This window comes from Nothobranchius furzeri, chromosome 1, assembly GCF_043380555.1.
Source record: "Nothobranchius furzeri strain GRZ-AD chromosome 1, NfurGRZ-RIMD1, whole genome shotgun sequence".
NCBI lineage: Eukaryota > Metazoa > Chordata > Actinopteri > Cyprinodontiformes > Nothobranchiidae > Nothobranchius > Nothobranchius furzeri.
In genome coordinates, this window is record NC_091741.1 from 91,706,949 (window position 1) to 91,732,009 (window position 25,061).

The 25,061-nt window shown below is 42.0% G+C and overlaps 3 protein-coding genes across 5 annotated transcripts; 1 reads left to right on the forward strand and 2 right to left on the reverse strand.

The window, feature by feature from the left end:
• Positions 1-380: 380 nt before the first annotated feature.
• On the reverse strand, positions 381-12,598 carry zgc:113229 (uncharacterized). 2 transcript variants are annotated; one of them, XM_054739099.2, is made up of 8 exons: positions 12,497-12,598; positions 8,567-8,736; positions 7,655-8,446; positions 7,436-7,572; positions 2,896-3,310; positions 2,680-2,809; positions 2,371-2,582; positions 381-1,934 (listed from the first exon to the last, which is right to left on the reverse strand). In XM_054739099.2, the coding sequence occupies exons 2-8, from the start codon at positions 8,579-8,581 to the stop codon at positions 1,683-1,685; spliced, it is 1,953 nt and encodes a 650-aa protein (XP_054595074.2). In that variant the 5' UTR covers positions 8,582-8,736; positions 12,497-12,598; the 3' UTR covers positions 381-1,682. The 2 variants fall into 2 exon arrangements, with proteins under 2 accessions (XP_054595074.2, XP_015801508.3); XM_015946022.3 differs by having other exon boundaries at positions 8,567-8,923; positions 12,497-12,590.
• Positions 12,136-18,212, forward strand: rad9a (RAD9 checkpoint clamp component A). The gene is made up of 12 exons (XM_015945995.3): positions 12,136-12,397; positions 12,504-12,574; positions 12,703-12,776; positions 12,871-12,919; positions 14,258-14,372; positions 14,504-14,603; positions 14,799-14,905; positions 15,168-15,274; positions 15,411-15,475; positions 15,558-15,656; positions 16,872-17,088; positions 17,841-18,212. Exons 1-12 carry the CDS (start codon positions 12,364-12,366, stop codon positions 17,955-17,957), a joined length of 1,155 nt encoding a protein of 384 aa, XP_015801481.1. The 5' UTR covers positions 12,136-12,363; the 3' UTR covers positions 17,958-18,212.
• Positions 18,213-18,313: 101 nt separating this feature from the next.
• On the reverse strand, positions 18,314-24,926 carry tbc1d10c (TBC1 domain family, member 10C). 2 transcript variants are annotated; one of them, XM_015945983.3, is made up of 10 exons: positions 24,806-24,926; positions 24,380-24,520; positions 23,198-23,297; positions 22,861-22,968; positions 22,530-22,636; positions 22,291-22,405; positions 21,316-21,381; positions 20,944-21,133; positions 20,678-20,835; positions 18,314-20,560 (listed from the first exon to the last, which is right to left on the reverse strand). In XM_015945983.3, exons 2-10 carry the CDS (start codon positions 24,514-24,516, stop codon positions 18,314-18,316), a joined length of 3,228 nt encoding a protein of 1,075 aa, XP_015801469.3. In that variant the 5' UTR covers positions 24,517-24,520; positions 24,806-24,926. The 2 variants fall into 2 exon arrangements, with proteins under 2 accessions (XP_015801469.3, XP_070407580.1); XM_070551479.1 differs by having other exon boundaries at positions 24,380-24,818.
• Between the last annotated feature and the right edge of the window lie 135 nt (positions 24,927-25,061).

Here is a 25,061-nt window from a genome sequence, read left to right on the forward strand (position 1 = left end):
TAAATGTATTTTTATATTAATATTCATTATTGATTAATAGTTCTCTCTGTTTTAATGTCAGGTTTCTACCAAGTGTTAGAGACTGTTTGGGGTGTTACTTTAATCAAGTGGTCTTTTTTGCTTTTTACTAAGTACTTTTTAGAATACCAGGATAGGAAGGATGGTGTAGGTTTACGTTTATTAGATTGATACATAAATATTACCAACAAGAAAGTGTACGTTGGTGTGTGTCAGAAACAGCGTAAGGCTTAATGTCTTTCCCAAAAAACAGGTGATTGGCCGGTCTCCAGTCAAAATGCCCGGGCTGAATTTTTGTCCCAGTCCAGCCCTGCATACATCACATCCCATCCACTTAGATTCATCCATCACAGTAGCCTTGGTTAACTTGTCGTGTTTTTATTTGTTTGGAAAATAAATGTCTTATCTTTTATAAACCTGACTCTGTCTGAATTGAGACGAAGTGTGTCTGATCCCTGAAAAAGCAAAGAATCCTAGAATCTTCTGATTAAACATCCAAAGACCAAGCAGGTTGATATTCTATATTTATATAGAATATCACAGCTTACTGGTCGTAAGTAAAGGTAATGTATTAAACTTAAAAGCAACAACATTTACCCTCTACACTGACATGTTTGTTGTTGATTTGTGGGCGGAAACAAGAGAAAAACCAAGGGGAGGACATAACTTAATCTAGAACGGCTGCAGCCAGGATTTGAACCTGCAACTTCCAGGAAACACCTCCATGCAGCCCCAACCGCACAATAAAAGTATAACATCACACCGACATTTCTGCCATTACATTTGTTATTTTTAATAAACCTTGTTTGTTAGGGGCAGGAGCCTCATCCTGACCTGCTTTTGTTCCGTTACATAAACGTATCCAAAGTCGCTCATGCAGAGCTCAATTAAAAACTTTGATAAATAAAATAAATAAAATCTTCATGACTCAATTTATTGTGTGACAGAACTTTAAAAAACAAACTTGAGTCAATTTGTATAATGTGTGTGTGTGTGTGTGTGTGTGTGTGTGTGTGTGTGTGTGTGTGTGTGTGTGTGTGTGTGTGTGTGTGTGTGTGTGTGTGTGTGTGTGTGTGTGTGTGTGTGTGTGTGTGTGTGTTCCATATTGTGAAGGTCTCTGATGGAGAAACCCTTATGCTCCAGTGAGGACCAGAGGTCCATCAAGATCTGTTGCTTTGTCTCCGTTCGACTTTCCTCTCCTAGGATTAATTTCCATGAAGGTCGGACAGGGACCCATTACCAAGAGACAGGATATGTGTGGAGAGTCAGTAATAAAGACATTAGACCACAAAGTAGTCTGCTGCTGTCTAGGGAGAGACTGATGGATAAGAACACACAAAATCACAAAATAAAAAATTAGTAACAAATATCAGATTGCTTGCTCCTTATCGGTGATGCTTCTCATTTGCTCAAAAACCAGTCAGCAAAGCAGTTTCTGAATGAAACAGGGAGAAGAAAGTGCATCAAGAGTTCAGAGAGCCAGCTGCAACAAAAGAAAACCCTACCATGCAGCTGGCATGTTGGTCCATTCTGATTTTTAAAATACTGCTTTAAAAATATTTTAAAGCCAGACGACTATGTCTCCAGTCCTTTAAAAACATCCTGAGATGTTGCGTGCTGGTTTATTTGGGGGGGAGGGGGGGAGGGGGGGGGGGTTGCCGTCACTACCAGTGCTTCTTTCCTGCATTCTTCTTCTTCAGAGCCTTGATCCAGGCGGGGAGATTTGAGCGGCGGATGTGGGGCACCTCCTCTGCTTCTACCTGCTCCACCTCAAAGGCCTGGTCTGACAGCGATTCCTCATCTGTTTCAGAGTCCTCTTCATCCTCTGAGTCGGTATAATCCACATCCAGACTTGCAGACTCGATGATTATCACTTGTTCTGAAAAGGTCACCCGCCGGTTCTCCTCAACTCGTCTCTAATCCGCAGATGGAACGATGGAGCAAAGATGAAAGAGAAAAGATGGTTAATATTTCTATCAGGTGTCAGATTTATATATATATATTTTAAATGTATTTTTATTTTTATTTATTTTTTGCTTGGGGGAATAAATATTTTTCTTCTAAATTATTTTAATTTAACACTAAATGTTTGATCAAAACCTATCAAACAACATCCTGCATATTTGATACAGCAGGTACAATTCTAAAAACACATTCATGATCCAAACACATGTTTCTGTTTTGTAATGTGCAATCAGGTAAAAAAAAAATTCTACCGTAATTATTTTAAGCTCATTTGAAAGACAGCAAATAAATGAGGTCACCCTTTATTCAGGTGTATGTGAAAGTAAATGCTTAAAAGCTGCCGACAACATACGCCACTAGGAGGCGCTTTAGTTTGAAGCATCTCACCCTTTTTGTCAGCGTCTCCACTGAGGCCTCTGAATCCTGGGATGTGGAGTGTTTGAGGACGCCTCGAGGTGTCGGACCAGCGGGATTGAAGGGGGACGGAGACAGAGGAGGAGACTTTAGAGACCACATCGGTGGCACGTTTCCGTGTGGTGACTCCACTGAATCATCCATCATCTGGGAGCTGATGGGGCATGGTGCAGATATAGATCTTCCTGTAAGATTATAATTATTAAACATTATTTATACGGCATTGCAATATATACAGCAGTGCAAAACTAAAAACAAAGATGCTTCTGAAGATGTTCTGACCTCTTTCTGCCTTTTCTCCATCACTCATTTTCTCAGTTTGAAGCCTCTGGTCTCTCCTCACCACCTGCTGATGCTGCCTCTTCCTGCTGGTCTGAACTCTGTTGCCTGCAGTGAAAAGCATATCTGCGTTCTGCAAACAAAAACCAGGTCACCGTCATGTTTATGTTGTAATAAAATCCTGCTTTATTGTTCCTGGTGTATAGGTGAATATCTGACCTCTACACAGGATGAAGGTCTGATTTGCAGTGCTGGTCCACTCGCTCTGTGCCGCACACCTGATTGGTGACCATCTTCCATGGACTCTGGCTGATCAGCCTCTCTGTGAGCAAACTGTTGTTTGGGTTGTGAAACATCCATATGGACTGATGGAAAAGCAGAAGCTGCTGCCAAGGACAGCTTTGTACCACTGGAGCTCCACTGGTTGCTCCCAGATCTGAGTGGACTCTTGAGGGACGGGATAGTATAAGGCTTTGGTGGGACATTTGGTCGAATGAGTGGCTCCTCTGAGGGTCTCTTGTTTACTGATGGCGCTGCGAGGTTGGGGTTTATGAACTTGCCCCATTCCTGACCTTTTAGAATCTCATCCAGGAGGCTGAACGAGCCCAGGCCGATGTCAAAGTCACTGTTATACCTGAAATCAAGCGGACACATAACCTCCATCACTCATAACAGCACATTTATGAAGAATCTGCCTTCTAAGAATGCTACATCAAATAAAATGACCACAACCGATATTAAAAATACAACCATAAATAAATCTGTGGGGGTTATTAGTCATGGTACAAATAACTTGTAAAAGAACTCCTTTACATTTTGATATCTATGTTTGATTTTGTTTCCTTGTGAGATCAGAAGGGTGGTGACAGCTGTTGGTGATGGTGACGTTCTTCTTGGCACATTAGCGGTAAAAAAAAGTCAATAATTTCAAAGCTATTACTAGAAACATCTTAAAGAGGACAGATTTAGACATTTTTCTTTAATTATAATAGTTTTATGGTCAACACAAAACACGCTTTTTTATGTTCCCTCTCACATGAAGTGATCTCAGCAGTTTATTCTTAACATTTTCAGTACCTTCCAGAATGAGCCATTCCAGGGCTCTATCAACTTAAGAAAACAAGATGGAGCTGGCCACGCCCACCCATACCACACTCATCCACACTGCTACTGACCCTTTGCGAGTGACGTCACCCCGCTCATGGGACTGTCCCCTTCACCAGGATGGTTGGCAGAAGGACCGTTTGCACATGTTGAAGCCACTGTGAAGCTAGTCAAAACGAGCGCTTTGTAGCCTTTTATCGCTTTTATTTAGTTGATTTCACAGTAAAATGGTAAAAGTTTGCTGCGCGGTTAGCTGCACTAACAAACAAGGATGTAAACTCAACTCGTCTTTTTTTTTTTAAATAACTTTGATGGAGACCGAGGATGGAGCTGAACTGCAGGGATCAATCAAACGGACTAGCAACCCTCAAAGTATTTTGTGATTTGCAGCGAATGCATTTTACAGGGTAAGATTAACGTTGACAGGGACCGACTGTGATGGACCTGAAATGATACATGTGATGTGGACACATAACTATGGCAAGGCGTCCTTCCAATTTTGTGGCCCTCGTCTCTGGAACAGGCTGCCAGAGGACCTCAGGGTCATAGAGAATGTTCAGGGTTTTAAGAGCAGGCTTAAGACTCACCTTTTTATCATAGCTTTTAATTGACATCTGTTTTAGCTGCATTGCTTGTTTTATTTTTATTTTATTATTTATATTTTAGTTTTATTAGACATTTATGTCTTAGTGCTTTACTATCTTTTAAGCACTTTTTTAGTTATTTTACTATCCATAATAGCTCTTATATTTTTTATGTTACTTATTTGGTCGTGCCAATGTTTTTCTCTGTGGGGCCCTCTGCCTTGGGGGTGGTGGTCGACTGTGGCAGCCTGGGCACACCTCGGGGAGTGCTTAGGTGGTGGTGGGGTTTTTTGCCTCCCTGGAAGCCCTGGGTGGTGCCTTTGCTGCTGCCGTCGATAGACTACTACCGAGGCAGATGGCTCACCTGATGGCATGTCATTCGTTACGTAACCCATCTGAACTCGGCCAAGTGTTTACTTATGATGTTATTTTTTTATTAAGTTTTGTGTGTGTGCATGTGTGTATTTGTTGTTTGTGTGTGTGTGTGTGTGTGTGTGTGTGTGTGTGTGTGTGTGTGTGTGTGCGTATGGGTTGTGGGATTGGGGGGGGGGGCGCAACTTTTTATATTTTGGGGGAAATGATGGGATTATGGGTTATGTTGGGTTATGTTGGGTGATTTTAACCTGTAAAGCACTCAGAGCTGTATTTCTTGTATATGAAAAGTGCTATACAAATAAAGTTTGATTGATTGATGTGTTTATACATATTTAGAATTGATTACATATTTCACCATGGAGGAAGTGCAGTACTGTCCATTGTTGTGAAATGCAAGGTAATAATTTAATAATATAGTTTCAGTGTAGGACTACTTGTGTTAAAGTTATGTTCTTTATTTAGTATGATGAGCATCACCGTTATGAGATGTCTTCTCATCCCAGTGTGTGAGTAGGATCTCAAGCCGGTGACCTTGCCAGCAACAAAAACTGGTAGGGATGCAGACTTTTTGAAGTTTTTTTAATCAGCTCCATTGTAAAGTGAAAGCTGTTTATCACATAATGTTATAAATTCAGCAGGGTGATTCTGGCAAAGTCGGCAACTTGTTTACATCAGTGAGCAGGAGCAGGGACAACGTAAGCTAACGTTCGTAAGCTAGTTGACACGTAACTTTTTAAATATAGTTTTCTATGAGCCCCACTTATGTGTGCTAAATCTCCTCACAAGTACACTGGGCTAGAACTTGTAGAAGCCAGGCTAAATTGGGAAAAAAACAACCTCAGTTGCTATTTTTCTCTCCACTCAATACTCTTGTACTTTTCTTTAAAGAGCAAGTCACCCCCAAATCAACTTTTTTTTCTGATAAACTATATAAATGCATGTTTAATTGTGCTGCAGACACGTGTAGTCAATAGTTTAGCACTTTAGTGCCTTTTAGTTAAAATTAAAATTTTCTGCCTGAAACTGTCAGTGTTGTGCTGTTGTCAGGTAAAAACTGCACTGTAGTTGAATTTAAATCTGCCATCACTGTTGGCTAAGAGGTACCCTAACGTTAGTTGGTACCATATGATGTCACAATGTCGTTTTGAGCCTGTGTGTGTGTGTGTGTGTGTGTATTTGTTAGCGGCTCCTCCTTCTCGGTCTGCTAGGCAACAGCATTTGTTGCATTTTTCAAACAGGAAGTGGGATTGGAGTAATACTCTGGTAGGGGGTGACTTGCTCTTTAAACTAGTTTCCTCTTCTATAATTATACTAAAAGTGTTCTGTATTTGGAGCGGGCAGCCTAGTTAATTTTGTGTTTACTGGTCACGTATGTCAAATGTATAAAATTCATGTATTTATTTATAAACTGAAGACTGATGTCATTCACTTTGTGTTTTTGTTAATGTTGCTTCAGGATAATGATGACACACACAGGTACTTTTTAAACAGATTGTTTTAGGCACATAATTCCTAAAACAAACACTGACAGAAAACAGACTGATGGTTCGTTTTCACGCGCGGAGTGGTAATATGATCTTTGTTGATATTTTTCTCATCTTTGCGTGCATGCGCGAGTGGCAAAAACGAATAGAAAATGTCCTGTTATCAATACGCGGCATAAACTTTTAAGAGAGTTTGAGGGTAAAATCGCTGATATATAAACACTTTAGCGACTCTAAAGACAGGAGGAGGTTTAAAGAGAAGCTTAAAATCTGTATTGAAGACAAAATTAAAGTCATTACAAGCCTGTATGAGCTCTGAGATGACAGAAAACTTCTGTCCCATTCGCTGGAGTTTTTTTCCACAAATCAGCTGAAGAGACATTTATTCCTATTCATCAGAAAGCCCTGAGCTCTTGACTTAAGAAAAATTAAAGGCTTTTAAACGTCTGGAGGCCTACAATTATTTTGTTTTAAGGAAAGCTGATCCGATCTCTTCTAAAAACGGAAAGCCGTGGTCGTGCTAATAGCAGCAGTCAGCTCAGACAAGCAGAGTTACAGCGTTGTTTAAATCATCTGTGGGTGATGGCCAAAGAAAACGGATAAATCCTCACAGCGGCTGCAAAGCAGTTAATCTGTGTCCTTATTTATTTCTGCATTTATTATTATAGTGATCACGGGTTGAGACACCTGAAACAGAACGCAAAATCAACATGACTCAGTGGATTTAAAAATACACGAAGATGAACGTTTTTAAAAACATCTTCTCTAATTAACAAATACTTAGTCACAAGGACTGAGCAGGCTGTCTTTGGAGAGTTCAACTCGCTTCCTATCATCTCTTTCATATTTTGCGGTCGTTTATGGAGGAAATCCCATTAAAACTTTTTATCAAGCCTCCCACAGCCAACCACACAGCAAGAACCATCTGCTTCACTAAATCCTCCTCTAAATATGCAAAACAACCGAATTATAGGCAAAATATGTTGTTTCTTGCCACACACTCCTGTGATACAATGGGAGAAACGTAAACAATGATGTCACAAAAGATTCTCCTATTGGGGCAGTAGAGACCACATGGTAGCACAAAAGGGTGCAAAAGTTGGGTTTTGCATAATATGTCCCCTTTAAATATCTATCATATCTCCATAATGTTACAGTAAAAGAACAAATACAGAATGGCTTTAACCTAAGAGAGAACCCTTAGCTGATTACCTGCTATTGTTGCCATTAGTGTGGTCTTCTGTGGTCATGTTGTTGGGAGAGCAGCTGTCCCATGAAGGAATGGTTGTGTCCCTGTGGTTAGTTGGTGTGTTGATTCCTGCTGTCGTCTTCTGAGCTGAAGCTGAAATCTATGAGACAAATAAGCCGATCCTTTACAAGAACTGAAGAAACCCTGAAAGAAGAAAAGAAGCAAAATGGAAATGTGCTCACTTGAGCGCCTTGCTCTGTCCTTTGGGTCACTGTCCCTCCGTCCTCTTTGTCCTTTTTTCTGTATTTATCCTTCCATCTTTCCTTAATCCTCTGTGTCCATCTTCTTGTTTTATTCTCAGACGGCCGCTGATTTTTCCTGATCGTTGCTTGGTTGCTCGAGAAAATCTGCAAATCATCACTTAGTCTCAAACTACCGATTCCTTCGTTTTCCTGGTGCAGCACTTTGTGCTTCTCACCAGCGCTGTGAGGAGGAAACCATGTGGGTGTGAAGTCCTGGACCTGGCTCTGATTTGGACTCATGCCTAAAGCAGTGTTTGCATGAAGGGGCGCGTGGTTTGCCAGTGCAGAGCTGCTAAACCTTCCCCTCTCACTATCAGCCCTCTTGAAGAAAACAAAATTACCATTCTTGGTGGTTTTAGGAGGAAGAGGTGGGACAAACCCAGATTGTGCTACTGGTCCCAGCACCCTGCTCTCACCAGTGGTGACTTTCCGGGAAGAAAAGGAAGTTAGACTCCCGTCCACTTTATCGCCAGGTTCTGATTGTTGTTTTGAGTTTGCAGTGGGATTTGTGAGGTCCTTGGATGGAGTGTTTTTACACCCAAACACATTCACAGGGTTGTTGTCCACCACCTGGAGGTTCGGAGCTCCTGTCAGCTTATCTAGTCCCAGTGTGCAAGCTGCTGCATCGGGTACTGGTGCAGGTCCGTACATATGACCATCTCTTCCTGACTGAAGCTTCAGCTTCTGCAGCATAGACTGCAGCAAAGCTTGAGAGTCTTTTGACTGAGACATCTGGGAAACCACACGTCAGTGAGTAAAGTCTTTCAGTTAAATATAAACGCACGTGTACAGAGCACCAGCTTAACAGGAATGGGTTCCACGCCGGTTAGGGTTCACATCAGAAGTAATTACCTGTGTGGAAATCATGTCCAGCTCCTGTCAGGGCTGCTTCCCTCCTTTTTGGACATCCTGATCTTTTTCCAATCATACATAACAATGCAAACAGAATCCAGGCTCACGTTTTCTTGCTGCTTGTTTTCATCAGAAGTCTGGCCGAGATCCAGCCGAATTCTTAACGTTTTCTGTGGTTTTGGCACAAGTGGACAAACATTAAACACTTTATGGTCTTCTGTCCATTTGAAGTATCTTCCTTCCACCGAAAATCCAAAATTTGACACAAGCTGGCTTTAGTCACACTTATTCTCCAGCTTCCTCTTATCTCCCCAGTGATGGGAGGAGAGATGGTTTTTGTCCCTTAGACTATACGCACTGAAGCAGACAAACAAGAAAGACCAGTGAGGTGAGATAACTTTGCTCTGACAGTAACCCTCCCTCTGACTCTGTGAGTTTCTCTGTCTGTGTTTTAGTTCACCCTTCCTGTCTCTCACTGACTGACAACATGCAGGCCCTTCTCAAAAAATTTGCATATTGTGATAATGTTTATTATTTTCTGTAATGTACTGATAAACATCAGACTTTCATATATATTATGTTTATGTTTATGTTTATTCATTTGGCAGACGCTTTTATCCAAAGCGACTTACAATTTATAACCTGTAGGGCATGTTGTGATCTGTGGGGGAAACCAGAGTACCCGGAGGAAACCCACGCAGGCATGGGGAAAACACGCAACTCCACGCAGAAAGGCAGCAGCCGAGTTTCGAACCTGCGACCTTCGTGCTGCGAGGCAACAGTGCTAACCACTGCACCACCATGCAGCCTGAATATTAGATTCATTACACACACAACTGAAGTAGTTCAAGCCTTTTATAGTTTCTAATATTGATGATTTTGGCACACAGCTCATGAAAACCCAAAATTCCTATTTCAAAAAATTAGCACATCATGAAAAGGTTCTCTAAACGAACTATTAACCTAATCATCTGAATCAACTAATTAATTCTAAATGCCTGCAAAAAATTCCTGAGGCTTTTAAAAACTACCAGCCTGGTTCATTACTCAAAACCGCAATCATGGGTAAGACTGACGACCTGACTGCTGTCCAGAAGGCCATCATTGACACCCTCAAGCAAAAGGGTAAGACACAGAAAGAAATTTCTGAATGAATAGGCTGTTTCCAGAGTGCTGTATCAAGGCACCTCTGTGGGAAGTCTGTGGGAAGGAAAAAGTTTGGCAGAAAATGCTGCACAACGAGAAGAGGTGACCAGACCCTGAGGAAGATTGTGGAGAAGGACCGATTCCAGACCTTGGGGGACCTGCGGAAGCAGTAGACTGAGTCTGGAGTAGAAACATCCAGAGCCACCGTGTACAAGCGTGTGCAGGAAATGGGCTACAGGTGCTGCATTCCCCAGGTCAAGCCACTTTTGAACCAGAAACAGCAGCAGAAGAGCCTGACTTGGGCTACAGAGAAGCAGCACTGGATTGTTGCTCAGTGGTCCAAAGTACTTTTTTCGTATGAAAGCAAATTTTGCATGTCATTCGGGAATCAAGGTGCCAGAGTCTGGAGGAAGACTGGGCAGAGGGAAATGGCAAAATGCCTGAAGTCCAGTGTCAAGTACCCACAGTCAGTGATGGTCTGGGGTGCCATGTCAGCTGCTGGTGTTGGTCCACTGTGTTTTATCAAGGGCAGGGTCAATGCAGCTAGCTATCAGGAGATTTTGCAGCACTTCATACTTCCATCTGCTGCAAAGCTTTATGGAGATGAAGAATTCATTTTTCAGCCCAACCTTGCACCTGCTCACAGTGCCAAAACCACTGGTAAATGGTTTACTGACCATGGTATTACTGTGCTCAATTGGCCTGCCAACTCTCCTGACCTGAACCCCGTAGAGAATCTGTGGGTTATTGTGAAGAGAAAGTTGAGAGACGCAAGACCCAACACTCTGGATGAGCTTAAGGCTGCTACCGAAGCATCCTGGTCCTCCATAACACCTCAGCATGTCATGAGCCGTGGGTGAGTACTCGTCTCTCTACATGAGATCTCTGAGTTGTGTCTTGCAGGAGAGGGAGCGGCAGCTGCACCTGATCAGCTAATCAGCAGGTTGACTTCTTAAGGAGGAAGGTGACACTACTCGACGCCGGATGATTGCTACTGACTGGTAGTTTCCAGCCCTCGTACTTGGCTCTTGGTTTTTGTGAACATTATTATGTGTACCTTTTCCTGGGACTTTTGTGACTTTACGTCTCTTGGATCTCTGACCTCAGGTTCTCCTCGTCTCTGGATTATTCCCTCACCACGCTTAATAGGACTCTGCTCTGCTCACACGCCACGTCATCCATTCACCTCTGACCAACCCGCTCTCCAACGACTACCCGCTCCCTCTCCAGCTCTGGAACCGCACACCTGGATACCCCCGGCTCGTTACCCATCCCCTCACTCGCTGAACTCATTTTACCCCAACACTGCGTTTCCCCTGTCCACTGGAATTCCCAGTGCGCCCTCAGTTACCGTTATCCACGAATAAAAATATTATTTTTCATTATACTGTCTCCTGGGTTGATTCTGCATGTCTTGGGTTAGACACCTTCCTCAGAACATGACACAGCAGTGCCACAGGCTGATTGCCTCCATGCCCCCCCACACTGAAGCAGTCATTTCTGCAAACGGATTCCCGACCAAGTATTGAGTGCATAACTGAACATAATAATTTGAAGGTTGACTTTTTTTGTATTAAAAACACTTTTCTTTTGTTGGTTGGATGAAATATGCAAAATTTTTGGGATAGGAATTTTGGGTTTTCATGAGCTGTATGCAATCATCAATATTAGAAACAATAAAATGCTTGAACTACTTCAGTTGTGTGTGTAATGAATCTAATATATATGAAAGTCTAATGTTTATCAGTACATTACAGACGATAATGAACTTTATCACAATATGCTAATTTTTTTAGAAGGACCTGTACACCCTCTTTCTCAACACTGAGTCTACTCTGCTAATTACAGCTATTAATAGCATGCTTCTTCAAAATGAAACAAATAAGAAAGCATATTTGGAATAACCTGTTCCTTCTAAATTCTCTGAACTAAATCATTCATCTTCTTTGTAATGCTGTGATTGGTTGGCCCAGCCTGTTTTGAGACATACAGTACGTTCAGATTTAATTCTTCTGATAGACTCTGAGGTATAAAACAAGAAGAATCCAGATAAACTTTGAGTTGCTTGTTGTCTAAGTCAACATTTAAAAAAAGAAAGGAACGAGTCGGCTAGGTCATTGGTTTATGTTTATAAATATGTTAAAAAACATAAACACAGGAATTAACTAATGTTGCTTTTTTATTAGTCATTAAAAAATATTATTAAATACGTAACTAATATGTTCCCTCATTATAAACAATTATTTTAATATAATGGCTTATATATTTAGATAGTTAAATTACACATAAACATCGTTTTATTTTCAAAAAAAAAAATCAGTAAACGTGTGTAAACGGATTGCGCATGCGCTTACAGAACCCACGTTCGTTTCGGTTCTTCCCTCTCCCTGATTGGTCCATAATGCGGAAATGGGTTATGGCGGCGTAAACAAGAGGCAAGAAGGATGGGGTTGAGCCGAAGTTACCGCTGATAAAATATATATATATATTTTTTTTTGTTACAAAATAAGAAGAAAACAATGTTTTTGACAGGAAGACTCGTGTTCCCTGGACACTTCATTAAACCCTAACCGTTTTTCTTCGCGGTGGTGGATGCTAGTTTTGTCTAACATTTTTCTTGATTTGCTAACTTAACGGAAAAGTTAGTAGAAATGCAGTGTGTGGTGACTGGAGGAAACGTGAAAGGTAGCGAACCGTGTCGGTTGGTTTGACAGCGAAAATAATGAATCGTTGACATTAACTGTGTGGCTGTGCGTGCGTGTGTGTGTGTATGTGTGTGTGTACCGTCCAGTGCTGGCCAAAGCCATCCACTCCCTGTCCAGGATCGGAGACGAGTTGTACGTGGAGCCGCAGGGTGACGGGGTGAGCTGAACTGATGCTTTGATAAACCGACACTTCCTGCCGTGCATGTAGTCTGGTTGCTTCCTGTTGGTGCACACTTTGCGTCAATGAACAGTGCTGAATTTGTTGTTTTTCTCTCTCTCTCGTAGCTGGCCCTGCGGTCCGTGAACTCTTCTCGGTCGGCGTACGCATGCTTCCTGTTCGCACCGCTCTTCTTCAGCAGGTGCAGACTCTCCCCTCTCTGTGTGGAATTTAGATTGGGTCAGTGAACAGCACATTCATGGGAGAACTTAAAGGCCATCTCATTTCTCATGCAGGTACAACATCCGTAAAGAGGTCAACTTCCGCTGCAAGATGGCAATAAAGGTGTGAGAATAGAAGCTGTTTAGAGTCTGAATTGTAAAGTTATTTGTGTGAGAAGAGGCAGTAAAATAGAAAATTGAGTTCTTCCACATCAACATGCAGTAATGGGATAAACATTTGTTTAAAAATGACAGAGACTGGGGTGGAAATTAGTAAATAAGCAGCCAAAGTCCAAAGAAAATCTCTGAAAGATGCTCACAGAGCTTTAACTGTCACATAAAATCACTTTTAATGGTCACAAGGACATCTGACTAATTGGAAGCAATTTAAAAAACTAATGGATGATTTCAAATTTTAGGTCCCATAGTGTTCTATCACTGCAGACGGTTTAGCTGTTGTATGCTTGCTTTAAGACAACCATTTGGTTGGCTTTGCACTTTTTGCTGCCCCACCTAGATTTTATCTGCATGTTTTTGTTGGTTTTTAAATGGTTTTATATGTTTTTATTTTTTAATGTTTATTTCTGCTGTGCAGTGCTTTGTTTGGTCCTTGGGCCATGTGAAGGCGCTATATAAATAAAGTTTAGTAGTAGTAGTATTTGGATAACGATGGTGCTACGTGGTTTGACTCTGCTCTGTTTGACCAGATTTTTTCCTCCTGAGCTTTTACTGGGGGTAGATTTGGGATTAGTAAAGCCTCATAAGGTTATTTTTGAACAACTGGCAATTTATAAATTACAAATATTCAATGTTCAAAATTCTAAAGATGTCATTTAAAAAGGTGTTAGTCAAACAAATAAATCTATATATTTTGTAAAGAAGCCAGCATGCTCTTGAGTACAGGGTAGATATGTAATATTGTTACTTCTGCTTCAGTTTGGGAACTCAAGCTTAGAGCTGAATTATTTTTGTGACTTTTAGCTGTTCTGCTACATTAGTATAAGTCTGGTCATTAGATGTATTCATTACAAATGTTCTGACCTTTACAGCCCTCAGGCTCACCTCCTGGCTAAAGGACCTGTTGTTTTAACAAACAGTCCAAAGTTAGTTATAGTTATGAGTAACTAACTCGCTGCTGAACCGGAATGAGTTGAATGAAGTTAGAAGTTTTGTCGTGCTCATTTACAAATGTCATCTTCCCTGTTGTGTTGCTACCAGAGGCTTGTTGTGGTTACCTGTGTGAATTTTTTTTTATTAGTTGCAAAACCTCTAAACTTCCTCCTGATGGTTGCAGACAGACTTACAGAGTAAAACGGGTTACTTTTCTTATGAAAATGTTCTGAAAGTCAAAAGGCAGTTTAGAACTTCACGATCTTCTAATTAATCCTCATTTCTGCTGCACGTTAACATGGACATGGTGCTGTCTCTGTTAAATAGATGTTTTTCCCTGTGTGTGAATCAGAGTGTGCAGACTGTGTTCAGATCTGTGGCGACTTTGGAGAAAACTGTAGAAAAGTGTCACATAGAGCTTGATGAAGCAAAGGACCGCTTGACTTTCACGCTGCACTGCAAACACGGTAACAGAGCCCCTCCTGCACCTCAGCTACAACACGTTTATTCTGACACATTTCTGACTAATTGCTCTGAATTCATTACATTTTATTCTACGGTGTGTCATTTAGACCTCTAAGGGTTTGTTTCTCTGCAGGTCTCCTGAAGACACATAACCTGTCTTACCAGGACAGTGAGAGCTTACAGGCAGTGTTTGATAAAGATAGCTATGCCAATGTATTCAGAGCCCATCCCAGGTCTGTAACATCTGTCTGTGGACTTTTAAATGAAGCATTTATGCTCTTTCTGTTGGATTTCTTAGACTTAATGTTCATAATGCTGCTTTTAAAGACTAATCTCTGTCATTTTTAACCGTGTAATTAAAAACAAAGTGGCATTTTGTTTAGTTAAATATACTATGAAGAATTTATTTCTGTTTTCTTTGTTGGTAGGTTGCTGGTGGACACAGTTGTTCACTTCCCTTTATCTGTGGAAGAAGTGACTGTGACAGTGAGCGATGAACGGATGTGGGTCAGGAACCATGTGGAGGACGAAGCAGGTGGCAAGATTTTTACTTTTCTCTCCCAGCCCAGAGCTTCAGCTCATTGAATCTGTTTGTTCTGATCATCCAAAGAATCTGGTATTAAAGTGGTTTTAACGTCATAAAGAAGGATGCAAGAAATAGAACTGGTAGATGAAACCCAGCAATGCTCTGCAGGTTGTTTATGTTTGCAGAAGTTGTTATTTATTTTTGTTTGTTTCTATTTTTTTGTTATCCACTTTTGTATTTTCACGCCTCATTATTTTTCTCTCTCTTCCAGAGCGGTCCAGGGCCATGCTCACAGAGCTGTGTTTGGCTTCAGATGAGTTTGACCATTTTGCTGTCAAAGCTCATCACAGCATCACGTTTTGCCTGAAGGAGCTACGAGTGAGAATAATTAATAAAATAATAAATAATTAGATGTTTGGAAGTTGTTTAGGGCTCTCTGAATGAACACAGCTAAAATCTGCTGTTGGACGCTGATTGCTGTCAATAATCGTAGATGATTTATCGCCTCTGTCAGGGTTTGTTGGCGTTTGCAGAGTCCACCGGCCTCCTCCTTTCTATGTATTTAGATGAGCCAGGCAGGTGAGCGTTCTGATTGGTTTACTATGTAAGGTGTGTTTCTGTTGTGTGTCCTGACGTGCACATGTTGTTTTTTGCATCCCAGCCCCGTGGTGCTGTCAGTGACAGACAGCGTCCTGGAGGGAAATTTTGTTCTGGCCACACTTTCTGATGATCATAATCTCTGCAAAAACAACAACAAAGGGTAAAATTGTTCTATTAAATAACAGGATTTAGCAGCACGTTTTTGCACATTTCTCCCCTAATTAGGTGAGGACGTTTTCACCCTTTACCCTTGTCTGCCACCTGGTGGTTGGTGTGATTTAGGTCAGCTGTTGTTGTTTGAGTCTAATCCATCAGGAATCTAAAGATTGGCTGTTCTTTTGCGTCATTGAATATCTTTACTTAATAATGAGATTAATTTATTGTCAATCAGAAGATGTAGTTATACGTCTAGCAGGTCACAATTAATAGATAATTACCTGATCTGACGAATAAGGAGCCTCCTCCTCTTCTAGTTGGCTCATGAGTCCCCGGAACAAAGAAAAATGAAGGCTAGAAAAACAATTTTTTATCCTGTGGTGGTTTTTCTCCACGTTTAATGCTCCCTCTGTCATCTTGGAAGAGTGTTTCATAGCTTGCTAAACTATCATCCTCTTCATGTCTGGTTGGATGATGTCAGATTGGTGAGATGAAGATTTGTAGTCTTAAACAAGTTTTCACACAAAACCTAAAAGAACTTTTGCTGCTGTGTGAAAATAAGCACTTTCTTGGCATCAGGACGTGTCTTTAAAATTCACCGGCATCACATGTGAAATCCATGGCACATATCAAACGGGATTAGGAAACAGCATTTAGCCCCGTTGACTTGCATTTATTTTTCTTTCTTCCACGGACCCATGGTCTGGACGTAGATGGGCGGGACTTAGGCTCCCCATTATACCAGTCATTTATAATGATATCCTCTTTATAAACACTTGGATGAAACCAACAGACAGGTTTGATTTTTAGATTTTCATCACCATTTTTAAGTTTTTTTCCCCCAACATCTGTGTGCCCCTCTGTTTGATTTAAAGTAGTTTGTTTATTTTTCTAGGGTTTTTTCTATTAAGATTTTTCTCACTGATTTAGTGTTTTTGTTGGTTTCAGACAAATAAAAAACTTATTAGAACGTAAGCAGTTTAGTAGATTTTAAGGTGGTGGTACTAATTTTAAATTTAAGGTGGCATAAAACTAAAAAGCAACAAATCTTCAGTCAGATGGATTTCCTTTGACTTCTGACCTAAAATATAGATTGTAAGATATTTCCTTTTTAATTTTCATGTATTTATCTCATCATTTGGGTTTCCATACATATTTATTATCCTTCTTAGCATGTGTCATTGATCTGTCTGATGTGTGCTCCCGCCCGTCTCCTCAGACCGGACGCAGAACAACCGCCTCCTCCTGATGACTTTATGAACGATGACATAGACTCCTATTTAATCGCCATGGATACCAGTGTGGCTCCAGGGCCCTCGGCTGCAAACCCCCCCACTACCTCGTTAGCTGCTGCAAGAGAGACTCCATCAGACAGACACAGGATAAGGAGACACAGTGAGGAGGAGGAAGACGGAGACAGACTACCCAATAAGAAGGTTTGCTTTAGTTTTCACTGATAGGAGGAACTGCGTTTTAGGTTTTCTCCTGCTTCTCTTCCTCTCTGTTCCTGCCTTCTGTTGTGTTTTAATCGGTTCAAACCTAATTATAATTTTCATGGAGCATGTTTTGAGATCTAGCATTTCACTCTGATGGAGAAGAGGCTATTAGCTCTAACCTGTTCTGAACTCAACCAATTTGAAATATACGTCTGTGTAAAAGGTATGAATTATAGATGGTCTTTAAATTAGTATCTAACAGCTGGTCTGAGTGCAGTCAAGATCTAAGTGTCTTAAAGCAGCTCTAATGTCAAATATCTCACAGCAGTTCATGCAAACACTTTATAAACCTTTACACCTTCAGGTTCACATTACATGATTTCTTTGGCAGAAATATAAAAAAGCCCTGCCTGATTTGACCTCCTGATGCGTCGGTTAAGAAACGGTTTGCCTCTGCTGGTCATGTTTGTGCCTGCAAATAACACAAAACTGGCAGTCTTGTGAAGAGTTATTAAAAATCTTTGCATGAATTGAAAATAGAGCCATTTTAAAACGGCACCAACTAGCCGTTAGCTCATCACTCCTGGGGCATGGACTCTCTAAACAAAGGCCATTAAAAATGAACAGGCGGTAACTTTTCACTCCTACAGGGCCGAAACATCCCTTTGACAAAACTGTTCAACTCTGTGTTAAAGGTTTTAGACAAAAATCAGTTTTTTAATGATTTCCTCCCGTCTGTTGTCCTCCCTCAGTTCCGCTCCATCTTCTTTGGATCAGTGCTTCCTCCGTCTCCTCAGACGAGCATGCAGCCGGTGCCTACTCAGGAAGTGCTGGCCAGTAACAGTGAGGATGAAACTGAAGCTGATTGATCTTCAGACAGAAAAAGGGACGAGAACAGACCTGAAACTGGGACAACTTGAGCCTGCTGTTACACCACAACACCGTATGGGACCCTACGGGGAGGGCAAGTGTTACATGGACCGGACTTAACACACTTATGGTGTGTTTTATGTTTCAGTTCTATTAAAGGACTTAAAAACTGTTATTATGCTAAACTAAGCAGGAAGCCATTTGTTTTTGAGAGTTTTAAGCTCACTTAGATAAAATAAAAGTATTTTCATTAAGTGAAGAATTCTGTATTTATTCACGTCTCAAGACGTTCGAGTGTAAACCACGGTGGAACTGAGACAAATGTCCCCTCAGACATCAGATTATTTTGTTTTTGTTAAAAATAAGATTGATCATAAGCAGCAGAAAATCTACGAGTCTGTGGCGCCATCTTTGCAGGATGAGCTCCATCGTCACCAGCTTTCTTCTTCTGCTCCTGAAAACTTTTCCCTCTGCTTTGGGGCTTCCTCCTCTCCCTCTCCAACTCCTTCTCTTTCTTCTTCTTTACCTTCTCCTCCTTCTCTATTCTCTCCTGCTCCCTCCGTCTCCTCCTCCTCTCCCTGGAGCTCAGTTTCTCCTCCGCTCCCTCCTCAGCCGGCTTCTCTGTCCCGACCACATCACCGAAGTCCTGAATCAGGATTTTGGGGATTTGCATTTTGGGTTTCTTCTTCTCCTTGGCTGTCCGGGGCTGATCTCCTTTGAGTTTGCGGAAGAGACCGAAGCGTTTGGAGGAGTCCTGTTGCGTTGGGACATCTCCTGTCCCTTTTGGACAGGTTTGGCTTGTGTCCACCTCTTCGGGCTGTTCCACGGGGTGATTAGGAGCAAGCTGGCCTAATTTCTCAGGACTGATGAACAAATCCTCAGAAAGTCTTCGTGTGAACTTGGAGCTGGATGACTTGCGAACACAGAAATCGGCAGAAGAACGGCTGCTGCGACGCCCAGAGGTTTGTTGCTGGTGGTTGTGTTCGGCTTTTGTCCTCTGAGACTCGGGCTCCTGGGTGTTGGTGCTGCTGTCAGTACCCGGTTCCTCCTTCACGGAGGTGAAAATGTCCTCTCCTTGTGTGTCTTCTGCAACATGTCCTGTGCTTCCAACCACTGTAGGGACCTGACTCTCTGAGTGTTCAGGTGTTTGTTCTGAACTCTGACCCAGTTCTGGGATGTCCTTCAGCACCTCCTCCTGTGCTGTTTCCTCCTTTTCTCCAGGTAAGACACACGCATCAGTCTCCTCATTTGTATGGACTGTTGTTTGAGTGTCATCTGCATTCATCTGATCAAGTCTCCTGTACTCGCTGCATGTCTCTGTAGGTCCCGATGCATCTGCTCCACCCGTTTCCTGCTCCGGTTCGGGGGCTGCTGCCTCTTCAGCTCCAGCTGGAGTATCGGTGATGATATCAGTGTCCCTGTTTAGTTGGACACACTCGGGTAAAGACGTTTCTTCTGTCTCTGTGCATTCTGGATCTGTTTGTGTAATTTCATCCTGCACAGCAACATTTTCTACATCCGTCTCTGTCTGGGTGTGGGACTCTTCGTTTTCTGTTTCTAATAAGGACTCAGCGCTTTGGTATTTTTCCACTTTAGTCTCTGTGATGACTTGTTCCTGGTCCTGCTGAACATCTTCCTTAGGCTCTTGTTCTGGGACCAAAGGTGTCTCACTTCCTGGCTCAGGGACCTCTTTGACTGTGTCCGTTCTTGCTCCTGCTGTATTTTCAGGTTCTGCGCCCTCGTCTGGCTCTTCTCTAGAGTCCCGCAGCTCCGCCCCTTCAGCACTGTTATCTTCCACCACACATGCATGCTTAGGACTTTCTGTCCCTCTGTTCGCATCTGTCGCCTCATTGTCCTGGACGTGGCTTTGCTCCTCCAGAGTTTGTGATTGGTCCTCCAGTTTTTCTTCCTGCTCACAGTTTGATGAAGCTTCTGGTAGTTGGAGAGTGCTTTCATCAGTCTGGTGGTTGGCTGGACTGTCCTCTCTCTGTCCTGTTCTGCTGTCTGACTCCTCTTTAAGTTGTTCTTCCTCCTTTATAGATGCGTTTCCTTCCTGTGTTTCCATCCTTTCTTTCACTACCACCGTCATCTCTTTGTGTTCTGTTGGTGTGTTTTTAGCTTTAGGTTCATCTAAATGTTCCTCTGGTTTTTTGTCTTTTGTTAGCCTGAACTCGTCTTTTGTTTTGTGTCCCTCCTGGACATCCTCCTCCTCCTGGACATCCTGCTCCTTCCTAAAATCTAAGTCAGCCCAGCTTATCCAGTCCTCCTTTGCACCCATGGAGAGATGCCTCACAACTTTCCTGCTTTTTTTAGAGTCACATTTTTTGATTTTTCCTCCTTTTTTCCACCTCTTGTGAAGGAGAGAAGGTGACAGTGAAAGAGTGGAGGCGGAACGGGCGAGAGGGACCGACAAGTTCCCCCTTTCTCTCTCTTTCTTCTCCCGTTCCTCTTCGTCGTGCCGAGCTCTCACCCATACCATCCGGTAACTATGGCAGCGACCCCGGGGGTCAAAGGTGGAAGTGGGTTTGTCCTTCCTCCACTTTTGCAGCTCCTTCTCCGTCCGTCTCTCCAGGTCTTTTTTAGAGAGTGGTACTGAACACACCTGAAAAGAAAAAAAATCAGAATCTTGTTTTGTTTTTAAGTTTTTAATTAAAACAAAGTCTAACAAAGGTGTTTATATTTTTGTCTTTAAAGTTTTAGTCGTATTCGTCAAATTCACCTCAGCTATGAAAGCATCGTCCTCATCTTGGACCTGCTCCTTGACTCCCCTCAGCCTCTCCAGTGTCTCCATCTGTCCCTGACACTGCTTCCTTTGCTCAGTCCGACCCAGGACCCGCCGGACCAACACCACCGCCACCTGGAGCAGCACACGCACACCTGTTGTGCGTGTGTCAGGTAAAAATTACGACATAGGAAGTCGAACAGAATAGTTCTGTAGGCCTGAATGTCTCATTGGCTCTGCATCGTATCAGGAAGGAGACGCACCGTAGCAGAAGAAGAGGTCCCAGACCCGCAGCAGCGTGTTGAAGGGCAGGTGGCGTGTGAACAGACACATCAGCCAGTCAGTGGCAAACATCAGCGGCTCCACGCCGTGCTGCTGCAGATGTTTGTGTGCAGCTGGGCAGGTCTTTTTCAGGACCCAGGTTAGGATGGCAGCATCGAACAGGACTCCCTCCTACACAAAACACCTCCTTATGAGGTACAGTCTGCACAAACTGGAGCTACGTTTTCTCATCAGGATTATTTATAGCAAACCTCAATCAAACCCACAGCCTCAAGGTTAATTTTACTGGTGAACATGTGAGCGGTTTGTGTGTGAAAGGGTGAAGAGTGGGTGTGTACCTGGTGTGTACTTACCAGCAGAGGGCTGTAGTATCCAGGTAGGAACTGTTCACTGATCTGAACTAAACACCAGAAGGCTTCCTGTCAGGAGTTAACAACATTCCTGTAACTGCAATGCAAACATGGCTGTAACTCACACACACACACACACACACACACACACACACGTGGTAGGAGCCGAGAGCCACTCAGCTACCAAACCTCATGAGATTTTGTGATTGTACAAAATTTACATAATTTAATTTCTGAACATAAGAGGAACTCTGGCTGGAAAAGGTGATCCTGCAACGGATTCCTGACCTTTAGAGTGACCTCTGCTTCACCAGAAAGCCCTACAGATGCTAAATATTAATATATCCTTCAAAACAATGTGTCAAAATGCAGTTTTTACTGAATTTTGCACATGAAGAACCAATTAAAACCTTTTCTTTTTTATAATAAAACATTGTTTTACTGTTGAATGTTGAAAGAATATTAAGGGCAAAGCAATATTTGAAAGAACGGATAAATGGTGAGAATATGCATAATAATAATAATAGTTAATCAAATTAATAAATAAATATTTAATATTAAAAGATGCTTATGTAGCAGTAAATTAAATAGAAAATATGATAATAAGCCCACTTAATTTCTTTGCCAATATCAACATATCCAATGTCTCCCTGATCGATCTAGTAAAGCTCAGAGGAGATAGCTGTTTCCCGTCAGACAATAAACTAATTTAAACCATGGTCCTCATTCAGCTCATTATAAAATTGTGTGAACAGTTTAATTAGTTGTTGTAAACTTATTTAAGCATCTTTCTGCAAATTAATCCACAACCAGAAGGTTTTCTCTAGATCCGCCAAAACCTAAAAGGCAATAAAAAGAAAAGAGAGGAGCTTAGCGATGCTGAGAGGGACAGTCGAACCCTGATAAGCTGGAAGATGGCTCTAGAAGTTAGAAATAATACATCATTAATGTCGATGATGGCATGTTTCTGGTCTGTACCTCAGCAGGCATGTTCATGAGGAGCACCGCCGCCACTGGGCCCTGAGCCTGGCAGTAGCCCTCCTCCGGCTGGAACTGAGTGTAGGCCTTCAGCACACGGAACAAGCCCCGCTGCCTACACACACACACACACACACACACACACTACATTTCAAACAAAGACACCAGAGATGAGAAGAATCTACTGCTCCGTAGGTGTCGGCTTGTTGACAACAACAACCAGTAGAGGCCTCACTCACCCGTGTCCATCCTTAGAGAGGAACATCTCATGAAAAGGGAACTGACGGTCCAAATCTCTTTCAATTATATCCACCCAACTCTGCATGCCTGGCTGTGAGTCTAGAGTCTAAGACACCCATTAATAATTAGTTAGCAGGCTATTTACATTTCCAGAGCAAAACATGTAGCTGATTCACTATTAACAGCTGTAGAATGATGATTCCAACTGTAAAATGTCCACAAAAGGGATCTGATAGTCACCAACAATATTTTAAAATGAGGGTTTTTGGTTAACAAATTACTGTAAAGTGCTCCGTTATACTTTGTAGAGGCAGATTGGAGGGTACTTGCCTCATAAAGGATTGTATTTTGTCTCATCCGACCAGTGGCTCCACACAGCAGAGGCCAGCACTTTGCTCGGAGCGAGGCGGGGATTCCTTTCTGACACTGCAGCTTGACCTGCAGAGATGTGGGCATCAGAGATCCAGAGTTAGGTCAGACTGGTCCTACAGGAGCAGGTGCACTCATGTGATGCTGGATTTATCTTCCTGTTTGTGTGAATCTTTAAAAGCAATTTAACTCTTTGCAGAAGGAGAAAGAAAAAGATCAAAGTTATTTTTCTCGGGGTGGGTTTTCCCAGTAAATCAGAGTCTAAATGAGTTAGATGCGAGTCTTTGTCAGGACACACCGTACTGCTCTTCCTCAACAGGATGCGGTTCCACTGCCCGATGATGTTTATCCATTTGGCCTCCCTCTGCCTGACCAGCTCAGGGGACGGACCCACACTCCTGACACAACACAACAAACACGTACAGCCGAGTGAGTTGTTCATTTACATATTATTTGTGATTTTGCACGAGGATTTTAATTGAAACAGCAGCAGCGCTGTGACTATTTCTTGTGTTGTTGCTGCACAGAAGCAGAGCTTTGAAAAACAAGACAGGAAACAGGAAAACCACAGGTTAGCAGTATGACATCTCCATGGCAACAGGTCAGGATGGAAGATAGCAGGTAGCAGTTTGTTCAGCTGGTCTAATCCTGATCTGACACCGCTTCATGAACACAACCATTCATTAAACGTCTTGTAAATAAAGCAACCGGCTGGTTTGGTGATGGAGAAGTGAGTTTCTGTGCTGGTGAGGTTTTCTGTCACTCCTGAGATGAAACGGTTAACTCTTCTCTGCCTTCAGGCCGTTTATTTTCATTCTCAGGTAAACAGCATGGAAACACCATCTCTAATAAAGCCTGCTCTTGTTTTATCTCTATTAACAACATGACATGTTTTAATTTATTCATCATTATTATTTTTCCTGCCTACTCTGTGTAGATGGTCTTCACGTCTGATCCTTTTAGAGCCTCCCGGTCCCACCAGTGAAGACAAAAACAGCTTGTCACTGCAGGCCAGATGCTGAGGTTTTTAACAAACTCTGATTAATTTAAACATCGTCGACTCCGCAAGTAACACACTGAACAAACTAGAAATCATCATTTAGGCTTCTTGTTTACGCTAAACTCAAAATAATTGCTGTTAAATCTTCTGAGCATACAGTAGAGACGTGTGTACTTGTTCATTTTAGATTTATTTTAACAACCAAAGAAAGTCATCCAGAGGTGAGTTTTGTTTTAAAAAAGTTTGTAAGCTTAATTATTACTAAAGCTGAACTTTTAAGATTAGATGAGCGGTAATTTCTTGTGTTTACTTTGGTTTTAAAACTTTTTTGTCTGATTAGGGATAACAGACAGTCATATTACTGATGCTTAATTTAAAGTAAACGTGTAACAGAAAAGAAGACAGGAAAGCAGCATGTCTGGTGTTCATAACAGCGTCAACCTCTGCAGCGGTATGTGAGCGAGCAGTGAATTTACTCACCCAGCTGTGGATCCATTTGTCAGAATGAAGCCAAAACGGTCCGTCTCTGGTTCTAGACTGACCTCTGACCCTGCATCAGATGCAGAACTGTCCTCTTCACTTGGGTTTCCCTGGGCTTCACTTGACAATTTGGACATCTTCCTGTGACAGAAGACGATATCCTCTGTGTAACTTTGCCCCTCAGTCAGTATGAAGACAGGGTGACGTGACCGTGCGTACTCATAGATGTTTTTCTTTAATTAAATCTCATTCAAAAACATTAGTGGAGAGTAAATCTTTTAGCACGTGCTTCTCTCTTTATTCTTTACGCTGTTAGTAAATGTAATAGGAGTTTGACCATTTTTAAAACATTTTTTGTGTCAGCTTCCTGCCATTCAACCCAAGACAGCAGTTAAAACTATAAAGTATGCATCTAAACGTAAATACCTTTTACGTTTTCTTCATGATTGATTAGTCGGTCGCTGAAGAGACGAAAAGTGTCAGATCCACCAGTGATGGAAGCGGAAGACTAACTTCCTCTAGCTCATCTGCTCTCTCGTGTTCACCCACACCCACCTATCTGAGCTTTCAGCATTACCAGTGCAAAGAAGCTAGAAGTTAGAAATTTGATTCTTTTTTTTAATTCAGATAAAAAATAGTTATGGAAGTAAAACTCAAACATAACATTTGAGGGATATATGTG

What these genes read in the sequence shown, in the direction of transcription:
- rad9a (XM_015945995.3), top strand. Translation starts at nt 12,364, where the DNA reads ATGCAGTGTGTGGTGACTGGAGGAAACGTGAAAG. An exon ending in TGGAGCCGCAGGGTGACGGG is followed by an intron (nt 12,575 to 12,702) that starts GTGAGCTGAACT and finishes TCTCTCTCGTAG; the next exon opens with CTGGCCCTGCGGTCCGTGAA. An exon ending in CACGCTGCACTGCAAACACG is followed by an intron (nt 14,373 to 14,503) that starts GTAACAGAGCCC and finishes GTTTCTCTGCAG; the next exon opens with GTCTCCTGAAGACACATAAC.
- zgc:113229 (XM_054739099.2), bottom strand. An exon ending in GACCTTCATCCTGTGTAGAG is followed by an intron (nt 2,810 to 2,895) that starts GTCAGATATTCA and finishes TTTTGTTTGCAG; the next exon opens with AACGCAGATATGCTTTTCAC. An exon ending in TGGAGACGCTGACAAAAAGG is followed by an intron (nt 1,935 to 2,370) that starts GTGAGATGCTTC and finishes TCTGCGGATTAG; the next exon opens with AGACGAGTTGAGGAGAACCG.
- tbc1d10c (XM_015945983.3), bottom strand. Translation starts at nt 24,516, where the DNA reads ATGTCCAAATTGTCAAGTGAAGCCCAGGGAAACCCAAGTGAAGAGGAC. An exon ending in ACAAATGGATCCACAGCTGG is followed by an intron (nt 23,298 to 24,379) that starts GTGAGTAAATTC and finishes GTGTTGTGTCAG; the next exon opens with GAGTGTGGGTCCGTCCCCTG. An exon ending in ACGATGCTTTCATAGCTGAG is followed by an intron (nt 20,561 to 20,677) that starts GTGAATTTGACG and finishes TTTTCTTTTCAG; the next exon opens with GTGTGTTCAGTACCACTCTC.